General features: G+C 52.0%; 1 protein-coding gene across 2 annotated transcripts in view; it reads right to left on the bottom strand.

Annotated features, from left to right (window-relative positions):
- Nucleotides 1–22,689, bottom strand: part of Pgant9 (polypeptide N-acetylgalactosaminyltransferase 9) — a 194,401-nt gene that overhangs the window by 15,493 nt on the left and 156,219 nt on the right. The window contains exons 1-3 of one of the 2 annotated variants that reach the window (XM_077660050.1): nucleotides 4,997–5,182; nucleotides 2,479–2,751; nucleotides 469–818 (exon numbers count right to left, since the gene is read on the bottom strand). In XM_077660050.1, coding sequence (XP_077516176.1) covers nucleotides 469–818; nucleotides 2,479–2,700 — 572 coding nt within the window. In that variant the 5' untranslated portion in view covers nucleotides 2,701–2,751; nucleotides 4,997–5,182. Of the gene's footprint in view, nucleotides 1–468; nucleotides 819–2,478; nucleotides 2,752–4,996; nucleotides 5,183–22,689 lie in introns of those variants that run through there. The other variant, XM_077660049.1, reaches the window with a different exon arrangement.

A 22,689-nucleotide genomic window follows, 5' to 3' on the forward strand; every position in this document is an offset into this window, starting at 1 on the left:
ATTAACACTGTCACCTACTGCTGCAGTGCCGGATGTCTGCCACAACATTGTCAATCTCCCTCTCAGCCCCATCTACCTCAAAGCACTATTGAGGACTCCACTGACCCAGGGAACCAGTTATGTGCCCTTCCTTTCCTCAAAATCATGGGAGTCTAGAATGTCGCCAATGCCAATGAACACAATGAATGCCGACGGCCTGTAACTTCAGTGGCGGCGGCGGCAGCTGAGTGACATCATAGCTGTCACGTGGTTTCTCCTCAGTTCAAGGTCAAACTCGCACACATGGCGAAGAAGCTACGGAGGGGAGTAGTAAAAGCTTTCACGTTTAAAAATATTAGCACTTATGCAAGTTTGCGTAAAGGATAAGAGCGCATAAAAGGTTTATGCTGAAAATTTGGAAAGATGAATGCCACATGATTCTGCGAACTGATTGAAATCAAGTTTCACAATTGTGCATGGACCACTTACTCACTGTCCCGGACATCTGGCAACGATCGATGCAAGGAAATCATGTCACTGATGTATTGGTTGAAGGCATTACGATCCCAGCCCTGCTTGACCTTCTCTTCCTGCTCCTTGGTCAGACCCTTGAGCACGACAGGCCGGCCCATCTCGCCGGGACCGTCAGGGTTCTGGGGAGGGACCAGTACTCCTACGGGTGCTGGGGCATGGTCCACTTCATTTTGCTCTTCTTCTTTGGACAAGGCCTTCTCCCGATTGGCTCGTCGCCGTGCCAGAGGTGCTACAGGCTGCACATCTCCGCCACCTTCGTGCTTGTCGGGTAACAGGGCTTGGCCCTGCTTGGCAGGCTCATCAACCTGCATAGCACAATGCATAACTTTTGACATTCCAAAGGCACTAAAGCACTTTGCAGTACCCAAATACGGACTGCGGCTAACACTTACAAGCAGATTTCAGACAGACTAGCCTTTCAAGCATTGACTTGTTTAATCACGTTACCGACATGAGCTGGCCACTTTATATGTGGTGGCTCATATGTGGTACCTTGTCAGGTGCACAAAGTGGCATGGTCATTAGCACCCCTCATGCTACTCGTCTGATGCAACCAAAAACCATTGTCAGCTAGAGATATAGTAGAAGTAAGTTGGGTTGGAAAACAGGAAATACATTTCTGAAATTAAATGAAAAGGCATTTCTAATATTCCTACAAATGCATGGTGTCAGCCAGTGTCAATCAGTGACATGCTGCATGTGCCCAAAAACTGTGCACAGGACGTCTCGGAATGACTCCAATAAAACCACTGAAACCGACAGAGCTGGAAAGCTTTATGTAGGCTAAAAGTACACTCCTGCACCAATGAACAAAACTGCACAAATATTACACATGCCTTGTGTCAGTCACTGTCAGGTCCCCACACCTACAGCCATGCCCCAAATCTCAAAACTAATCGGAACGTTGAATGCCTTGACGAATGTAGTGTAAAAAAAACAAAAAACAGGATGAAGGACTTACAGACTAGACAAGCATAAGCACAGAACTTCCAACAACACTTTATTTTTATCTGTGTATAGTCGTACAAGGGTGCTATGGACAAATGTATCATTAACACATAAAAGAAAAGGACAGTTTTTTCATCAGACATTGCAATATGAAAGCCAAGCTCATATATTCTCGACCGACCTAGCGATTCATTTAGATCTGACAATTTCATAGATGATAAGAGTCCTTGCTTTTTCTGGTGACCAGAGTGTTAAATTACTTCGCCTTGGACAGCCCATATGTACTATCAGCATCAAATAAAATGTGAACAAGAGAACTGAAACTGAAACACGAACAGCAAAACGAGAAGATTTTATTGGAAGGAGACAGAATACTAGCGAGCTCAATGTTCATTTTGATGATGCGAAGAGAGCTGTGTGGAAAAGTTAATGGACCTACCCCCATCCCTTCCCCACTGTATTTCTTCCCCACCAGCTAATACTCTTATATTCTTTTCTTTGTGTTGCAGTTATCCTATTTACGTTTGATCTGAAGCTGATAGTACCTGCGAACCACTCACAATATTCAAGTGTTGTTCGAAGTTAAGCACTTGTACTTGTCTAGTCTATTCGTCCTTTGCCATATTTTTTACGCTGCATTCACCAAGGCATGCCGTACCAACGTGTGCAATTCGTCACCTTAGTCCTGAAGATTAGACTTACAATTTACTTTTGTTTTCATTTTTTTCTTTCCTGCACTTTAATTTGCACTTGTGCATTTTAAAACGATTTTGTGGACCACCTATCCCTGAACTTAACATTACAAACATTCTTTAATGAATTACATGGCATGAAATGCTTGTTTGTGGAATATGGTGTATTCTGTTCTTCTAGCACAATGTATGCAAATGCTCATATTACTCTTTCTGTGTTATGCCACGGGGGCCTCATGGCCAACATTATTAATACGTAAAGAATGATTACAAAAAATGACACTCTGGCAAGCAGTACATATATGGCCATTACAGCTAAGCCCACCTGTGCTGCTAGCTGTGGCCTGTGCTGCTCCTCTAGCTGCTGCTTTTGTTGGTGTGGCTGGCCCTGCTGCTGCTGGGCTCCTCCTGGCTCATAGGCCACCCGGCTAGGAGGTGTCTGGACCCGGTCCGTGTAGGTGAGCAGCAGCGTGATGACGAGCCAGGTGACTGGCACAACGAGCAGGACCTTGACCACAAGGCCACGCCGCCGTGGAAGCAGCCACATGATGGCGGCCGCGATTGGGGCCCACTACCACGACCACCTTGGGGTGCCTGCCTGCCAAAGACAAAAAGAGTTCCACTCAATAAGGTTGCAAAAATGCATCTGCAGTTGTGGCATCCATTTTTACTGAAAAGCTTTTGTCTCCGTTCAGGTCATCAAGCAAAGCCAGGCCACCAGTGTCACCTCATGTTGTTGTGAGGGCCTTACAACTTCCTTCATCGTAACAGTTCTTTTGTTACGTTTGTTATGTCAATAGATGACCTCAATCGTAAGTATTGTGCACCAAGCAGACTACACTCCCAATAAGTGAGCAGAGGTAGCTAATAACATGTCCAACCACCAGGCAACAACATTACTGATAAAATTTTAGCTACTGCTGCCAATCCTGTGCAACACAATTGTTAGTTCATTATTAAAAAAACAGGAGCAGTGGCACGAACTGAATGCAAGGATGCAAAGATAAAGACAGGACATGTGGAGAGTTTAAACAGTACCTGTTGAGTACTAAAACTCTGGAGAAGTGTCAAGAAAAAAAAATTTTGAAAATGTACAGGTGCTTCATATGGAAATACTACAGAAAAATTGCACTACTGGCACATTGAAAAGCCTGTGCAAAAGTGAACAAGCATTATGTCTGGTCCGCTAAATCAAACACTGTTTATGTGCCATAAAACAACACGCAAAGCACTGTTGGAAGTTAGTATACTTCCTGTCATCTTCTCTGTGTACTTGCCTTCAGTTTGTATTACCACTCTTGTCTTTTTAAAAGGGAAATTTTACACGTCACGTTATAAATGGCAACTCATAAATTCTTAATCAGATTAGCTGTGAATAATATTGTGCACCGCCGTGATGTTAACTTGTCATGTAAAATGGCCAATTGTACTTTACGGAAAGAAACTTCCTCATACCCTGTGACAGGAAATTTGCTGCTTTAGAGGAGGCACTTTTTACATGGGTCTTTATGAGGTCATTTCCTTTTCATATAAATTAATTCATTGCAGACATTTTCTTTAAATAATACCCTGTTATATCAGTATAAAGGGAGATCTGGTGAATACTTCTGGGCACCACTAAAAAACGCCATAGTGGCAGCAATTAATGGACATCCTAATATGACCTGAAGAAGGTCTGCGCATAACGTGACACAGGCTGCCATGGGAATTTTACGCACCCACGATACAGCAAATACGGCCACCTGAGCAGGTTTTTATGGAACGCTCTGCGCACTGTGCTTTGTGTTACTGCTTTGTGGCTCATTTCATGCTTGTGTAAGGTGTATGGAGAAGACTGGGCCGCTTGCACGTTATATCTTAGGCCTTTTAAGTAATAGTGCAGTAAGCTTTCAGGACATGTCTGGTTGCTGTTCACCTACAAGGAACAATATGTGCCAGATTTGGTGTGCTGTCTCTAAATGCCTTTGCACTAAGACGCCGACATCTTGACTCTGTGCACAACCAGTAATTACACTGTTTCTTTTTTGTTTAGTCTCGGATAAGAGCAGAAAGAAGTTCTCGCGCGACGTATTCTTTCAAGGACCGCATGGACTCCGTGGCAGTCAAAGTATATCCAAGAAAACGCGCTCGAAGTTCGCACCTTGAAGCAAAGGAACAGAAGGAGAGCAATAAATTTCGCCCCCCACAAGCGCGCGCGTCACGGCATGCAGAGCCCCGCGGACCATGTGGCCGAATAGGCATGCCGCGAGGCAATCTTCGTTGTTCCCCTGGCACGTCGCTCATTACGCAGCGCGGCAGCCGCCAGCCCCGAGGGCGGCAACACACGTTTCCAGTTCATCACGACGGCCGCGCCGCCATCAACAACACATGCCCGACGCGCAGGCGGCATCGCACAAGGGCGAAGAAGCGGGCACAAGAGGGACGACTGCGAGTCGGGCGCCAGCAAATTCCAGCCCGGCAATGGAACCCCTCCGCCAGGTCTCCCCGGCGTTTTATCATTGGTCGTGTCCATCCGTTGTGAGGCCGCCACTACATCATCAACGCGCACTGACTAAGCAGCATGAGCTCACGAAATGGAAACAGCATAATTGAACCGGAGTTCACCTAGGCTCCCCGCATAACGTGCCTGTTTTCTTCCGACACACGCTGAAAAAAATAAAAAAAATAAACGCAGAGCAGCGCGTCTGGGTGGGCGTTCGAACTGCGAACTTCGAGCCCAGCCAATCCTCGTAGTACGTGCCGCACTTGCGATAAGACACTAAAACGTGCTGGTTTCTCACCAGCCTTCTAAACTGCGGCTGCTCCGCCGCAAGATACAGGTACCGACACGAGTGAACACAAACCTCGTCAAGCGTGCAGGTCAAAGCACACCGGGACGATCTCGGAATGTGCCTACCCTTTTCCAGGCACCAGTTGCAGCGAAACGATTCGGAAGTGGCTGTCTCGGAAGACCGCTCGTCACTCTTCTCAGAGACTACGCTTTAGTCAAAAAGCGGGACGTCGGACACCGGCATGAACGGAAAACGAACAAGCACGGCGTCCCGCTTCGTCGTCTTCTATACGGGGACGCCAGCGCCTCTGTCGCTCTGCCACGCGGACAGCGGGGAATGGTCCACACCGTCACAAATGCGCTCGACGTTGATAACCTGAGTTCAGATGACGGCTTCGAGTTCTTGAGGGGAAAAAGGCTGACGAACGCTAGATACGTCGAAATTACGCACGGCGGACGCCCGCGATCCAGCAATCCGCGTGAAGACGACGATGAAAACGATATTCGATCCCAACAACGCGGCAAATGAAATATTGCTTCTCTTGGGTACCACCGGAAAGGTTCAACACTGGAAGACACGAAAGGTTCAAAAAATAGCCCACTCTTTTTTAACACAGCACTCACTCCCCGTAACTTTATGAGGATTCAAGTGTCAACGTCTTGCTCTGATACTAGTTGGCGTGTTCGCCCAGATAGACTGCACGAACCGTTCTCATTGGCACAATAATTAATGGTTATGAGCAATGGAAAGGCGCAATAAACTGTCTCATTGAGTGGACACTTTAACCGCGCCGTGAAACACCTGAAAAATCGTTTTGGGGAAAGGAAGTGGCGCAGCTCAGAATCAACGGAGTCTAAACCTACGGCTCGTTTTGAGAAAAGGAAAGGCGCACAACCGCCTCAATTTGTAGGTGGACGCTACTGCTTACTCACAACCCGACTGAGGTGTCCAGTGAGCCAAGTTACACTTGCTACTCGGAGGCTTCACACACACACCGCTGAAACTCGGGGAGTGAGGCGAGAAGTGTTTTCGCACTAAAAACACGTTCGCACTCACATTGGTTTTTTGAGGAAAGGAAATGGTGCCCTAATTGTCTCACGTATGTCGGTGGACACCGGAACCGCGCCATGAGGGGAGGGAGGAAGGCGAGACAGAAAGAGGTGCCGTAGTGGAGGGCTCCGGAATAATTTCGACCACCTGGGGCCGTATTACGTAAATGTCACAAATTCTGTCAAAAGTTATTGACAGTGACGTCAAAATGACGAAACGAAATGACGACACCGCTTGACGCAACGAGGAATCAGCGAATTACAGTAGGGCGGCGCCCCGAGAGCATCTATTTGCACGGCGAGGGGGCCGTCTGCTAAATTTTTGTAAAGAGACTTAAGAAATACGCAGCGATCACAATAACTAGTATTTTATTTTGCCAAAACATTGCGCTTAAATTTCGAAAATATTAAGCAAAACAAAAAGCGTTTGATATTGTGCTATTAAATTTGCTGGTGGGCAACTTTTGCTGCCACGGGGAAGCGCTGACAGCTGTAAAATGTCAAGCCGCTTTGCACGAAAGCAGCCGATTCCACGCCGTGTCATTGTTTTTTTACGCGGCGACAGAAACGAAGCTACTGTGCGGTTGACCTAAGTGCGCAGAAAAATGTGAACGAAGAAAAGAAGAGGTGCCGTACTGGAGGACTCCGGTCGAAATTATTCCAGAGTCCTCCACTACGGCACCTCTTTCTTCACTCCCTCTCCTTTGGCCCTTCCCTTACGGCGCGGTTCAGGTGTCCAACGATATATGAGACAGATACTGCGCCATTTCCTTTCCTCAAAAACCAATTACAATTATAATAACGAATGCAGTGAAGGCTACGTGCCTGCCGAGCGAACTTGCAAGGAGCGCACGGAACGAAATCGACGAAGACAACTTGAAGTCTTTGTTGTTCGGCTCCTTCGATCGATGACAAAAATACCAAAAGGTGAGGTGTTGCAGTATGTAGTAGTAAGTGCTTTATTTATTAAAATAATAATAAAAAGGAAGGAAAAGATTTTTGCTAGCCCCGGTATCTGCCATCGATACTAAAGCACCTGAGCTGGGGCAGCGGAAATAAATGATAGCAGGCAGAATGGAGAAATGAAATGAAAGAGGTGAGGGGACAGGAAGAGCTTGCAGTATGTGATGCGTGGCTGTTTGTTTCTTGCCCCTTGGAAAACAGAAGACGACCACGAAGTGCCATTTGCTGGGAAAAATTATGTGCTTTGCCAGCATAAGCGTGTCTTATTTATATGTAGCTGTACAGAGGTGACGACGGAACCCACCCCTTCTGCGCACTAACTTTACAAATTGCCTCCAACACACGCTGTACGCATTTGCTCACTGTCGGTTGTGCGATGCAGACGTGCACCTCATTACCAACGTCTGCTTGAAAGCCGCCGGTAGCAAAGAACCGCAGTGCACATATAGCACCTGCCGCCGCACCGACAACGCGCTCGCACGCGCACCTCCCAGTCCATCGGCGACTTCGTCGCACAGCCACTACACCGTCTGCTTCTCCAGTCGGAAAAGGCGTCGAAACAGCTCGTCCGGCAAGTCAAACGCGTCTTCGTGCGCCCTCCTTCGCCGTTGCTCGCGCTGGCGCAGCCGACTCAGTCGTATCGCCCCGTACACCGCCGCCATTTTCTGCCAAAAACACAACGGTCAAATTGACCGCCTCGAGACTGTCACAAAAAACTGTCAATTAGCGCCTGCATAATTAGGTGTGCAACGTCACCACTTCTGCCACATCCGTGACGTAACCTGCAGCCACCCATGACGCAAAAAAGCAAAATGGCCGCCGGCCACGACCGACCAATCGGAGCGAGGCTAATTGACACCTTTTGACAGTTTTTGACAACTTTGCTAATTAACAGTTGCGCAATCCAGCCCCTGGAGTTCTTTAACGTGCACTGTCATCGCACAGCACACTGGCGCCTTTGCGTTTCGCCCCCATCGAAACGCTGCCGCCACGGTCGGGTTCCCGCGTTTCGATCATAGAGTTTCTTACTGTTACTAGAGGGAAAGCTGGCGCTCCGCCCCGCCTATGGGAGTTTGCATGGAGCTTCCTCGAGACAACCTGTACCACCATCGGCGCTCTAAGTATCATGGGGCAGAGAGCTACCGACTGCAGAACTACAACTTTTGGGCAAGAAATAATGGAAAAAAAAAACAAACGTTCGATAATCAAGAATGTCCTATCATTCAATATACTGTCTATAAATCGTAACAAACGAGCTGAAAAGCATGTAAATGCAAACTTTGCTCAAAATAAGCAATGTCTTGCTATCCTATTGACCAAGCATTGCAGACAACAAAAACCAATATTTCGTGCTTAACAGGCGCACTTTTAAAAAGAAATATGTTTCTAAAAAAATGTTGTCGCTTCAGCATTTTAAAAGGCTTTTCCACAGCATTTCGGAAAACAAAAACCTTTTATTGGCGTCGTGTGCTGTTGCGTTTTCGCTACTATGGCTTTTGCACACTACTTTTACGCCGGAGTCGTCTGCGCGCACGGATTGAGACATCTCAGTAACGCCACTCTGTGTTCCTGAAAAAGACCGACTGTCCCGCACCAAGTAGCTCATCGCCCCATGCTGCTTTGAGCGCCCATGATGGCCGAGGTGCAGCGCCGCCAGCTTTCCGTCTAGTTAATAGTAAGAAACTGTACGGTTTCGATGGGGGCGAAACTCAGAAGGCGCCCGTGTGCTGTGCGATTCTAGGGAAGTGGGAAAGCTATACCGCATGCACCACCCGCAACAACTCCCGAGAGCATGCCGTACCCTCAGACAGGCGCATAACGACAGCTGGCCTACCTGTCCCGCAATCTGCTGCGTTCCTTGGAAGACGCTGGGAAAGGTGGTGCATACGTATACGGCCCGCCAGGACCCCCGGTGGCCCGGTGTTTCTCTCGAGCGCGCCGAACCACCGCCACCACCGCGTAGCGCACAGCTGGCTTACGGAGAACTATTCGCACGCAAGATGCAGACACATGTAGCGGCGGTTGCGCATATATGCATACATCAGAAAGCATGTTTCCCCCTTGGAATGTAGGAGCATACCCGGAGCAAGGCACACAACACTCGTCGCAACTGCAACTGGCATGGAGCTGAAGGTGAATAACAGAGCCTGCTCGTGCAGCAGGCCATTCCTAATTAAACCGTCGCACTACTACTACTACTACTACTACTCAGCACGTCATTTCGATCTATACGTTACGCGGCGCACATTACCCACACCAAGTACCACAATTATCACACTGGCAAACAAAGCACATATGATCCCAAAAGAGGAGCCCCGAGACAGAAAAGAGTAGCCAACTTTGTGGTATGTTTCCGTGTCCTGTCGACAGGGGCCTTTTAAAGTTCTCCGCAATTTACAGCTTGTACAGCCACTGGTTAGTAATTATACGTAGGGAAGCCCCCCCCGCGGTACAGCAAGGCTCACAAGTGCATGCCAGCGGCTACACCGGAGACAGGCTGTGGGCGAAGCTGTGAGCGCGGCTCGCTACCACAGCTAGTGCCTCCCGATGGCATGCCGAAGGGAGGCACGCAGCTACATCAAGCACGACCGCTGAATCTTCGCCTCATCGTCTACGTATCTGCAGTGGCAGCTACGCGCACGCTGTACATATATAGGTCGAACGAGGCTGCGAGACGACGACAGGGCGGGAAACCAAAACGCGGGGGCATATGTGTACTCATGCACACAGTGAGTCGGTCAGATGCGCACACCGGGGGGGGCTTCGTGCGACCCTGTTTCTGTGCGGCCTGTCGCAGCGGACGCGGCATTCCTCGTCCGAGACAAAGATGGTGCGGCCAACACGGAGCGTGCCCGCGTGCGAAGGCCGCCGCTCCCAATCTGCCAGCGAGACGAGCACGACCGACTGACTACAAGGGACGCGCACGTCGGATGCGCCGATGGTTCGCGCGCGGTGACGCAGTCGTGACCACACAGCAGGCAGCCCGCCACTGCGGTCTGCTGACGGTCTCGCTCAACGCGGCGAGCTTTCGCGCAGTCTCAACAGTTCACTCCCACTCGAGGGCCGTGCCTTAGTGGGAAGGACGGATGGCTTAATTGCGACGGGTGGTTTGAGCATCCGCCTCGTGTGCGCGCGGGAAGTGCTGGGTTCGATCCCAGCAGTGTTGCCGAGTGCCCACCGGTTTTGTAACGGTCACAAGCTCTGTTTCCCCGGCCTGGTGCTCTGCTTTCCCTGCAGTGATGGAATGCTTGGGAACAAGGGTCTTCGAGTAAACCCTTGAAGCGTGGCGGTAACAGGTGCCACCGCTCTCGCCTTTTCCCTTTTGTCGAATCTTCTTCTCAGAAGTTGCATGAAAGACAATGTCGCCAGTTTGGCCTCAGCCACGATGGACATTTGGACCAGGGACTGGGAATTCACGAGAAGTGCCCCATGTGAACCTGAGGACCAGGTGGGCTCCGGAGAGGGTGCAGACGCACGGGGACGAGGGCAAACGGTCTGGAAGCTCTCAGCTGATATTGCATTTCTATTCTAAAAAAAAAAAAACAGCCCTCTTTCGTTGAACGAAATTCTTGTACGAGACAGGTAGCGCACATCCATGATGCATGCGGAAGACCATTGATTAGGGTACATGGCGGTGGTAACATGCATGCATGATGGGCTATTTCGTGACAGCATTCAGCACCTTCCTCGAAGCGTCTGTGTACGGCTCTAACGATTACCAAAGTCAAGATCGCCACCGCGGGCCATCCATCCACAGATAATTTAGAGCAGCATATGCCATCAAAGGTCGAGAAAGAGAAGGTCAGGAATAATTTGCATGAGAACAGACTGGCCACCGGCAGAAGTCTTCAGGGCGATGCTGATCGAGACGCGTGTTGACCGACGGGCACCAATTCTGAGAGCAACACAGTCGACGACAAACTTGCTCGGCCACGATTGTTAGCTGCCGGTGTGCGCACTGGGACAAAGGACGGCGGTCGGGGCGGGTCGTCCGATGGCGCATACACAATGGGGCGACGCGAAGCGCGAGCAGTATTTTGGATGTAGCCCGTAGTGCGAAGTCGCAGCCGGCTTCCGCACCGCCAACGAGGTGCGTGCAGGGGGCCGCGAAATAGCCTTCTATCGACAGATGCACCATAATGGAAGGCTTCGAGGCAAAAGCGGACAGACTCTCCTAATTAATTTCCACCGGGTGGAGCACCTAAAATCTTTGCGCACCCATACACACATTCTCGCATTTCGCCGTCATAACAATGTTCATAACATTCCTAACAGCATTCATATTGCTAACATTACGGATCAAATGGCCCTCCAAAGCGGCCTTAACCGCGCTCCTGAATGGTGCGACGCTGAACGCTACTATTGTAAACTCGTCTCGTTTCATCGTCGACAACCTGTGCAGTTGCTAGCTCATCTGTAGAAAGCGCCCACTCGTTTAAGTCTTGGCGTCACCTTCTGTACTGATTTTTCCTGCAGTGCACACATCACCAACGTCATATCATCCGCCAACATATCTCGCATCAAACGTCACCTTCGTCCGCCATCGGAGTTTCATCTCTGAAGAAAAATTCCGGTCTTGAAAGTCTCACAGTTTGGCCGCCGCCGCATCGCCACCCTCCGTTTGCTGCAGTTTTTCATGGCTCTCTAAATCAAACGCCTTACGCTGTCCATTCGACCCGCATATCTCACCGCACTGCGCATCCGTTTCATAATGACCGGCCTCTTGCTAGTAAACAACAACTTTTTCAGGTCCCCGAACGGTTGTGAAATGGAATGCCGACCCACCGACTGATTGATCGACTGATCGATTGATTAATCGATCGATTGATTGATTGATTGATTGATTGATTGATTGATTGAAACATCTTTATTGGTGGAGAGCATGTGGGTGGGCCGCTGTAGTCCGGCAGTCCAGTGGTTATCGATGCCGCGTTGGTCCTCCCCACCAGCCAGTGCTGTCAGCGTCATCGCTGAGCAGAATGGCCTCCCACTACTCCCCCCGAGGGGTTTGGAAGGGGGGTCAACTGTGGGACTGAATTGACATGGGTGGTATAGGTTAGCTATACCTATCCGCAGTGCGGGCACTGCGGAGAGTGTGGTGCGGGATGCCACTGGTGTAACGTACACCTGTTGGATGTGTGTTTGTATTCTCTTACGGGTATTGTCTTGTGGATTACTGAGAGATTTATGTGGCGTTAAGTACGCTTGCCTGGTTGCTCTGTATGGCGCGAGACAGTCGAAGCTACCAAGTCATAGCACCCTGCTTAGTCACCGGGGGGAGACGCCCGGCATATAGAAGAGCTCGGGCATGACTGTCAGCAGCTTCGTTTCCTCCTGGCGTTTCCAGGTGACCGGAAAACCAGATGACTGAGGCTTGGCTGGGTGGATGCATAGTAAGCAATGACAGCCCTAGCTTGTGAATAAACCCCTTAACGGGGCTGCGACAGGCGTTCTGCGAGTCCGTGAGGACAACGGCTTTCTGATTAGAGGCTATAGATAGCTAAGTCAATAGCCGCCATCGACGTGGCAGCGATGTGAGAGCGAGGGAGCATTTTTAGATGCTGTAACGGCATATATCTCAACGCAATGAATTGCATTATTACTGACCGATACGGAACCGAATCGCTATGTAAAGGTAAACAAAGCGAAGCTCCCACACCGCTTCCGTTCACCCTCTCTTCGTTGGGTCAACCGCAGATGGCTCAGTCCTCGCACTCGTTATACGCGCCCTGCCTCGGCCGAGCGATACTGTCACCTCGAACCACGTGCAGCGCTCTAAGCGTGCAAGTAACAGTCGCTGAGCGATGTTGAGGGACTCCTCCTGCGCCGCCGGCGACCTCGAGCTGCCAAAAATTGCGCCCAAGGCGTCTACTAGGGCACCCCACCACAAGACTCAGTCAAAGGCGAAGTGCAAAGCACACAGAACTTCCGAAAAACGGCGCAGCTTTATACAGCCTCATCCACACTACTCTTAGCAGGACCAGCCTACTCCACTCAACCCCCCCCCCCCCCCCTCCTTTTTTCTTCCCCCTGAACTAACGCGAACATCGCACGAAGCGCACTGCGACGCTCGCGAAAGCCGCCACAGGCGGCGGCGTGTCTGCCGCTTCGCGCAACATGCTATCGTACACGCGTGCACATCGGGACGCAAATGCATGCGACCTTCAGCCGTCGCCCCCGAAAAGCGAGCGAGTATAGACGAGCGCATACGCATAACAACGGAGCAGGCAGCGCACACTAACGAGACGTGACCGCGTCCAGAGGAAACGGCCCCCGCCCGACCCACGAGCATACACCGTGAGGCCATCGACGACGCGGCTGTGCACACACACACAACGGGAACCAGCAGCTCCCAATGGCTGTCCGCTGCGCATCGACAGGCGCATTTCACGGAATGCCCCTGGAAACGTACACACACACAAACGGCTCGACTTCCGACGAACGGGGCGCTGCAGGTGCCGGGGCTTCCAAAGAGGCGGCGGCGGCAGCGTGACGGTCAACGCGTATCCCTCCGCGGAATCGGTGACGTAACGCGTACCCCCAAATGACTTTTTTCTTTTCTTTTTCCTTCACTTTGATACGTTAATAGGAAGCGCCTTTTCAAAGGAGTTTGTCGAGTGATCGACAACTGCGATGGCACGCGTCGGTCGTAATCAGAAAGATATCGCTCGCTTTCCTACGTGATATAGGTTCCTTAGGATATACAGAAAGACGACGATTTTGCTTTTCTGAACACTTCGGAAGCGAACAGCGTTATATCACATAAAGAGTGCCGGTAACGTCACCAGACACGTATATATACCACCGGTAAACGGTGCAACATCTGCGGCATCAAACCCGCCAAGTTTGGTTTATTTGGTTCATGGGCGTTTAACGTCCCAAAGCGACTCAGGCTATGAGGGACGCCGTATAGTGAAGGGCTCCGGAATAATTTCGACCACCTGGGGTTCCTCTAGAATTTCCGCCTCCATCGAAATTGGACCGCCGCGGCCGAGATCGAACCCGCGTCTTTCGGGGCCAGCAGCCGAGCGTCATAACCACTGAGCCACCGTGGCGGCACATACTCGCCAGAAACATGTCGATTCGCACCCCGTGGGTGTAACCGTGCAGTGCTGCAACTCCCAGCGCAGCACTTCGCCAGCGATCGCGGAACGAGACGGCCGGGAACCGTGTGCGCGCCGGAGCGCAGCCGCGGGGGGGCGCCCAAGGCTGCAGCGCTCGCACGGAGGAGCAACGGGGTCGAGGCGACGGGCCAGTCACGCAACCCCTTGCCGACGACACCCGTAATAGGACCCCTGCACCCAACTTCGCCACTCACCGACACTATCAGACAGAAGAGAAGCGAAATAACCCCGCCATTTCTGCGCCAAACATGCGTGCGTGTATACCACAGTCGCGTTCAATGTAACCTGCGACGCGGTGACGTAGACTACACCATATTCTGAGCTGCGCGGCAGCGTGACGCAATGCAAAAAAAAACAAGCGGAGGCCATTCCTTTCTGTTTTCAGAGAAACGCGCCGCTTATTCTGCGCACCTTAATGCGCGCAGCGCCTCGTAAAATGAGACTGAGCACGCCGCGTTGTAGGTTAAAATCAGCGCGGCTGCACGCGCTATCATCACGAGAGCAAAATGAAACGCAAATGGACAGGACGAAACGTTGACATGCAGGCTTCGAGCGTGTGTGAAGCAACGTCGACGGGTTGTTGCCAAGCACGCGTGCCAAGAATGACGCTTCGCATCGAAGCCCAAATCGCGCAAACCGTTCACTCAGCATAACGCAGAGAAGCGAGCCTCTGCTGCGGTTTGCACAAAGTGCTCCGTTCCGGTCAGACAGGCGCCGCTCGTTGCAGCCGTTTGGGGATTCTCGCCAGTGCCCACTTGTGAAAGCCCGGAGCGAGCGATCCGGACGAGGGAGGCGCCCCGTGCTGAAATCCCGGAGCTTTCTTCCCGAGCGACGCCGCGAGAGTGAAAGGCAAACAAGCTGGACGCGCAGTTTCATCCTGGAAATATTATAGGGCGCACACGGACTCACCTCCGCAAACAGCGGGCGACGGATCGAGGCGCCAAACCAATGTCCGCTCTGTCCGCTGTCACGTGAAACCGATGGTCGCGCAAAGCCGCAGTTTTCTCCGGCGCGCCACCAGTAACACCGCAGTAACAGTTCGTGCACGGTATACGCATGCAGCCAACAATATCTATTAAAAATTAAAAAAAATAAAAGAATAAAAACCGGCTTGTCCCTTCGGTAAGCCTCCCGACGGAAATACCGGGCACTTACAACGGCCGCAGAGTGCTGCGCATATATACTGGAGAAAGTGAAAGGTGGGACATTAAGGGACGCAAGAGAAGTATATTCCACGCCTGCGCCGCCTTGCACCACTGCGCAAGGAGCGTGGGCTGAGATGCCGCAACCGTCGAGCAAGACCGCGCATGCGTTCTCCCAGCTTCTGTCGCAGCGGCAGTAGAAAGGTATCGCGTCCAGCTAATGACCGGACCACTTGATTCCTTGTTCAGACGCAATTTTTTTTTGTTCCTCGACATCAATACCGCAGCTACAACGGACACATCCCAGAAGAATGCAACGAAAACTGGTCCTATAAGTGCTAAGACTTAAAAAAATCAAGACTCTTTGTACTACCTAGCTAACAAGAAGGGCAGCGGTCGATGGCTGGACTACTGTTCCTTGGAAGCAGTCGAGGAAGGTATGTGAACGTACAGCTTGTTAATTCAGCCCTGTAGCTTCGCCGACTAGCCGCGAACTCCGGTAAACTATAATTTTCTTAGATTGAAAATAGCGCCGTCGCCTCGTCATAAGGTTGCGAAACGCAAGAGTCCGCACCGCGCGCGCCTCGAAGGCTCAGGTAGCCTTGCGCAGGGGCGCAGCCGAATGCGAGAAACCATTTGGGGCCGCATGCTCTGGCATGAATATCTCCTAGCTGCTCCAGTGGCAAAAGCCACGTGAAGCAGTTTCCTGAGTCGATTTTGTAAAACAATCCTGGTTAGTACGTCAACGGCAGACGCAGCTCCAGTTTCCTATTATAACGCATTAAGTAAGGTAGATGGGGGGCATACTATGCTTTACGCTGAAGGCAAGCATATCTACTGACGAGTAGGGCACATACAGGAGCTGCGACACGCCCTGCGACTAATACGGCGATCTCTACATCCATCGGGAGAGTTACAACCATTGGCCCCACAAGCGGCAACGCATCTAAAGCGACCGAGACGCGCACCCGCGCACACAGCACACGACGCGCTCTAGGACACAATTACGCGAAAGAAAAATGGTGACGGCATGCTGTTTTCCCGCCTCTCGCTCGAACGCCCAAACGCAGAAAGGAACGAACACGCAGCTGTTTCTCAACGCGCCTTCGCGAGGACGTAGGTACGGCTTCGCCGCACGGCGGCGCAGGCAGCGGGCGAAACCTGCTTTCGGTTGCTCGGAGCTGCTCGTGTAGTACGAGCTTTCTGCTGTGCTCACCGGAGAAAGGAAAGCGGGCCGCACCTGCAACGGGAAGCGCTCCGGATGTACGCGCTGTGCACGGCCCGGCAGCGTAATCTGTCGGCGCTCGGCAGCGGAGGGCTGTGCGCAAAGCTCCATTATCGCGGCACAGGAGCCAGCCGCTCCCTTGTATCCCGCCTAAAGCGGCTCAAGGTAAGCAGAGAGAGCACAGGCAGAAGAAGAAGAAAAGCGCAGAAGAAAACCAGACGTGGAAGAACGATGCACCGCGCAGCGGCGGTGTCGACGACTTGCGTAGCAAAAAACATCTCCGCTAATTAGGCCCGGCGACGGAGGGGAGAGGCTTCGTAAGCGCGCGCTCTGTGGAGCAACGGAGACGATAGGTAGGTGCACGGACTGGAAGGAGAGGCATCGGGCTGACGTTGGAGCAAGATACCGCCCCTAAGAGTTCCGACGCAGTAACGAACGCGCTGGGCGAAAAAAATCTCGCTTTTCCCGAGCGCACGTTTATGACGAAGACGACTCCGGCGACTCGTCACGTTCATTTTCGCCAGCTTGTACACAGCCCCGAACGATGGCAGTTAAAGGAGAGCAGACAGACGGCGTAAATACGAGCAGCGTCGAAAACCGTCGCTCACTAAGCATCGAGCCGACAAGCAGAGAGAGAGACAGCTGACAGCATTTTCTCCTAACGTGGAAACGGGCGGTCGCAATCAACATGAGCACAGCGCTACTGTGGCTCCTCACCGCTGTACCCAAACGGCCATATCTTAGCCGACGTTCTGCCCCAAACGAAACTAACGACCCGCGCCACTGTTCCAATTCTGCGCAGTTCGTATTAATAGGGGGCCCCACGGCGCTGATCTTATAATACGCGCGATGTTGAATGGGCCTCAATCGGGCAACGTCAAATTCGAATCAAGCGAGTTGGAATGAATAACATCCAGTACCTCGGCGCACATGCTCGCAGTGGATTTCTCGGGGGAATGCAAACCTCTTGCGAAGCCCTCGGGGACGACCAACGCCACTCCCCGTCCGTCAGCGGATCGTTCCGCAATGACGCACGCGGTCTTTCCCAAGATGCTCGCCGTCATTATGCGTTTCCTGCGCACACGTCGCCTCCGCGAAGCGAAAGCATCGCGGTGGTGAGAACAAGTAGTGCGCGCCGCGTGCGTACGTGCGAGAGTGCCCACGCGCACATGCATGCGACTTGCAGATCGCGCGCCGTGTCACTGCCAAGGGCCGCCGCGTCGTACGCGTCCGTTCGGCGGCGAACGAACCGATGCCGCGCCGGCGGGTGTACGCGTGTGGAAATTCACGCCTGCGTGCGCGCGAAAGGCAAGCCGGGCGGCGCCCAAAATGCATGATTCCGCGAGACGACCGCGTATGAAGAAACGCCGACACCGCCGCCCTGTGTACACTACTATGCGCGCCCGCACTGCGATGTGAGCATTGCGACAGGATGCTCTCGGCTCAGCCGCGGTTACCACCGGGCAAGCAAGAAAGCAAACCAACGTAGAGCGTGAAAGCCTTTCTTTAGCTGCTGATCTCGAGGTGTGCAACATTCGCGGTGCATCACTTGCGTATACATCGCGCGTGAGAGCTACGCAGAGTCACAAAAATATGCGGTGAAAAAAAAAACGGAACTGCTTAAAGAAAGACAGAGAGGAAAAAAACAAAAGCGCACATCTCAAAGTCGTGCATGAACATCATGGCTCAGACATGGATCACCCACGCTGCGCGCGTCAGGCAGAAATAAATTTGGGTCGGGTCGATTCGGGGCTCGGGTTGAGCATGGTCAATCCAACTCAACGAGTGCGTGTGTACATGAACTGGATTTTAGCGATTCGAGACCGGTTCGACTGTAGCGACACCCAAGCGTCGAGCAAGCAGCAACAGCCTCCAAGGCACGCCATCGCTGTGTCGGAGGCGCGACGGCGCACGTGGAAACAAGTTCGCATTTATCCTCTCCCCTCTCAATAACCCTACTTTTCGACTCGACCGCGTAGACAAGCACATCGGGCCAGGGTCGAGTTGAATCACCTACCCCTTGCGGCGGAGTTGACTGGACCCGACCCGTCGACTCCCGACTCGGCGCGCGTTTACATGAACCCAGTACCAGTTTTCGGCCCGATAACTCAAAAACCATGCCGTGTTGGATTCGTGTAAGCGCCTCATGTAAGAAGCTAAATTAAAGAAAGCGACATTCGGTGCTTGACACGGTTCTGCAAGCAGTGCTAATTAAACCCCCGAGGTTATAACGGGCATCCAGAAGAGTGCACTCGTTCACCAACGCCAAAGCTGCACGCGAGGCGAGGGCTGCAGTTCTTTTCTCCCACCTCATGCAGCTGCAGCTTGATAGCCACGCAAGGGCTGGCCTCGCTGTGACACCCGGGAAGCGCGCGAAGAAGCGGCTATCGAGAAAATCTATGTAAGCGAACCGCCAGTTTATATCGCAGAGAAGAGACCGCGGCGGAGGCGTTACAGCGTACACGCGAAGTGCCTTCCCCAACAACAAGTGTGTAAGAGCATATAGATACCGCGTATCTTTTCCCGCTGAAAGACGGGTAGAACGCGGCAAGACCATTTCCGCGTTTACACCGAGCGCGCGAAACAAGAGTCAGGCATACGCATATATACGCTGCTGGGCCGTTGGCAACGATTACTTAAAGGAGTGAGCTCTGACTATAGACTATGTACAGTGCGGACTATGGTTAGCGGGAACACCAGGGAGCGTGATTCTGCGGCTCACGCAGCTGGCGCAGTGCCCTGCCAAGCTGTACGTGGCTACGCTCTCTATGCGAGACACCCGCAGCTGGCACTTCGCGAGCAGCAAAACTGAACAGAGGCTTTGAGCGAAATCATGCACGCGGCCAAGTGTCCCCCGCTGTGTGTAGTCCCCCTCGCAGGGATCTGTCCTTACAAAATTTCTGTAGACAGTCTATAGACCGTCCATTTACTTCTGTCTATAGAGTGTATAGACCTTCTATAGACATATCCTATAGACTAGTCTACAGGCAATACAAATCCTATAGACAGTCTATAGACAATCTATGGATTTATGGTCATACACTTTTAGTAGACTTTTTTCTATGGACAGACTATAGACTATGAATAGACAAAAGGAAATGTATATAAGAAGGCAACAAAGTCTATAACAAGTCTGTATACAGTCTACGGACCTGTTTCATAAGGGCATGCACCCAGCTATGGGCCACACGCATGTAGCTATCTTCCGGTGCTTCCTCCCGTCTCATGCAAAAACAAAGTGGGACACAGTGGCGATATGCTGCCATCGTTTGGGGACCTCCTCCCTCCCTGCCCGCGGGAAAGAGAGCGCGCCGCTCTCCTTCAGTCCGCTCAAGGAAAAATTTAAGCAGCAACAACACTTTAGCCGATTAATTACTAGATAGACTACCCGGTTGAATGGTGGACTGTCAGTGAATTATTCCCACCGGTGAATGCTTGACTAAAACGGAGGTGGCCAATGTGCATGTGCACACAGTTTTTTTTTTCTTAGGTATCGATTAAAACGTTCACCTGCAGCCAAAATATCGGCGTTGCCAGCACGCGTTCGTGAAACCCTAATAGCGTATAGAGCTAAATAAAGAAGGACTTCCATCGACCCGTGAATGGACATAAGTGTTCGATTGGGCGCCTCATGCATTCGCAAATACAGCGTACGAAAATAAGACAAGGCCCAAGTCTGAGTCCGTGCAGGTGCCGACTGTACGGTCAGCAAAAAGAACGCGCAGCCCCACCAGACCGAGAGTGCACACAAACTCCGAAGCACGACGAATACGGACGAGAACTATCAGAAATGGCGAGGAGGCGAAAGATACGGGGCCACAGCCGGGGGGGGGGGGGGGGGGGGGGAAGAAGGCAGCGCGTGTAAGTTATGGGAACGCGCGCGGGGTCCCATCTGCATGTGCGGGCGCATATTCGCCTTCGACAGCTGCAGTTGCTGCCGCAGGGCGCTCTCTCTGCAGCCTGCGGACGCCGATCTCGATACAGCTCCACCCCCCACGTGTGCACGAAGAACGAAGGAAAGAAAAGATTACACGGGGGGATGCTGCTGCTGTCGTGTCGGGCCGCCCGTCAATCGGGACGCGCCGGCCGCACCGAAATAGAAGACAGCGTAGCTGGCGACGCAAAACCCAATCAGCGACCGCCGATGAGGCCAAATCAGGCCGCGAAGACGATTGCGTTTCGGAGTAATCAACTGCGCCAGCAGGCCGGCGGGGGAGTATGGCGCCGGGCGAATTATTTGCGCCTATTGGGTTATACGGGGAGGGAGGGGGCTGACGTTGGCAACGCCGCCAAGCTAACAACGACGAAGGGCGCCCGCGCAGAACCGGCGAGCACATCAGTGGCCATACAGGCACACACACAGTGCATTGCGGATATATATATACTGAACTACGCAAAGCGTCGTATACACGCGCCGCAATAAGGAGAACCGCCGTATATTCTCGCGCACCACGCGGAAGAGGCGCCCACGCAAACAGCAACCTCGCTCCCTACAAGCAATTAAATACGGAGCGGTGGCTCAGTGAATCCGTGCGTCCGTATACTCTCCTCGCGTTCCGCGCACCGAATCTGCGCGCTGGTGGTGGGGCCCTGGAACGGCTAATCACGAAGCTCGGGGCACCATCACTGCTGCGTCAGTCGTTGAGATTGAGAGAACAGCAGCCGGACTGTTGTCCTCCGATAATGACAGCCCGTGGAAAAAGCACCAAGACGGGCCCTTATGATTAGTTTACACTCTTATCTGGTCTACAGCTGGTTTATTCCTAAAGAAAATAAACGCGTTCGAGTATTACGATTTGAGCTTGTTGGTTACCGATCGCAATGTTACGTGCAGGCCAGCTGAAGAATGAGACGACATGACTGATGGCAATGAGATGGTTTTTTTTGGCGGCTGGCCTAGCGCGAGCGCTCCCTCCAGCGCCACTGCCAGCTTCGTCTTCCTCGTCACACTGCCGACATCGCCGATCGTGGTGTCTCTGTGCTGTGTCCCATCCTTGCGCTGTTTCAAATATGATCGTCCTTGTTTTTTCCGCACAAGTACGTTTCCTTTAAAAAAAAAGAAAAAAGGACTTCCGCATTACGAAGAACTCGGCGCATTGCACACCATGGCGTAAGTCTGGCCACCTTGGTGAATTGTGACGCAAAATGCACGGCGCAGAACGGAACAATGCAAGCGAAAACACGAGTCGTCTGCACGCGTGCCTCTTGCGTTCGTTCGCGCTCCAACAAAACGCAAACGAGCTCTACAAAGCTCTAATATGAGCGCACACTGCGTGCATCCGGTTGCAACAGCCCCGTCCTCGTATCGCTCAAATGACGACACGGTAATAATAATAACACAAGCGCGCAACTACCGAACTACAGACTAAAGACCCGTCAAAACTTCGCAGATGAAAGCTTAGCTTAGTTTAGTTTAGTTTGCGATGTCAGCGCACGATAAAGAACCCCAGGTGGTCGAAATTTCAGGGGTCCTTCACTACGGCGTCCCTCATAGCCTGAGTCGCTTTGGGGACGTTAAACCCCCATAAACTAGACTAGTAGCTGAAAGCGTACATCCGTTCTACGCAAGGTCAGGTTCCAACTCGCGGCGAGAGAGATTGTCGGCGACCAAACATCAGCGCCTGTTGTCCAGGCATATGCTTCATCACGAAGAACAAAAGCAGATTTTTCTTTTTGAAGCGATGTTTACTGCCTCAGGGCATAAAAAATATTAGGTGAGAGATGAGTAAGATCCTTAAATAAATGAAAAAAGGTGGGCTGATTTGATCAAATCAAGAAGCGAACGATGATATGGACCCTGTGTCCAGGCAGTATAGCAATCCGGATTGTCCGGTGAGAGTCCCACTGCCGCCAGATGCCGAATTCTCGTCGGCTTCAGCGCCGGGCAGTCCCACAACAGGTGGTGGATATCCGCCTCACAGTCTCTGATCTTGCAGACTGGACACCCGGGGCGGGGATATAAATCTTTGAAATGCGGCCACTTGCGTGTCACAGCTGGAGTTAGGGCAACCCCGACCCGTATCCTCCGAAGCGCAAACTCCTCTGCACGGGTAAGACCACGGGGGAGGGTTACCGCACACGGAGGGATTAGAGCACGTGTGCGGTGCCGGAGGTGTTCCTTTCTCGTTAAAAGGGGAAAGGGGGGGGGGGGGGGGGCGCGGCTCAGTCTGCGCCACTCTCAATCGTAACAGGCAAATGCGAGATGAGAGCGTGCTTTCCTTCTGCGCATATAAACGAGGCACAAGGGTCACATCTTCCAACA

This window comes from Amblyomma americanum, chromosome 3 (assembly GCF_052857255.1).
Source record: "Amblyomma americanum isolate KBUSLIRL-KWMA chromosome 3, ASM5285725v1, whole genome shotgun sequence".
NCBI lineage: Eukaryota > Metazoa > Arthropoda > Arachnida > Ixodida > Ixodidae > Amblyomma > Amblyomma americanum.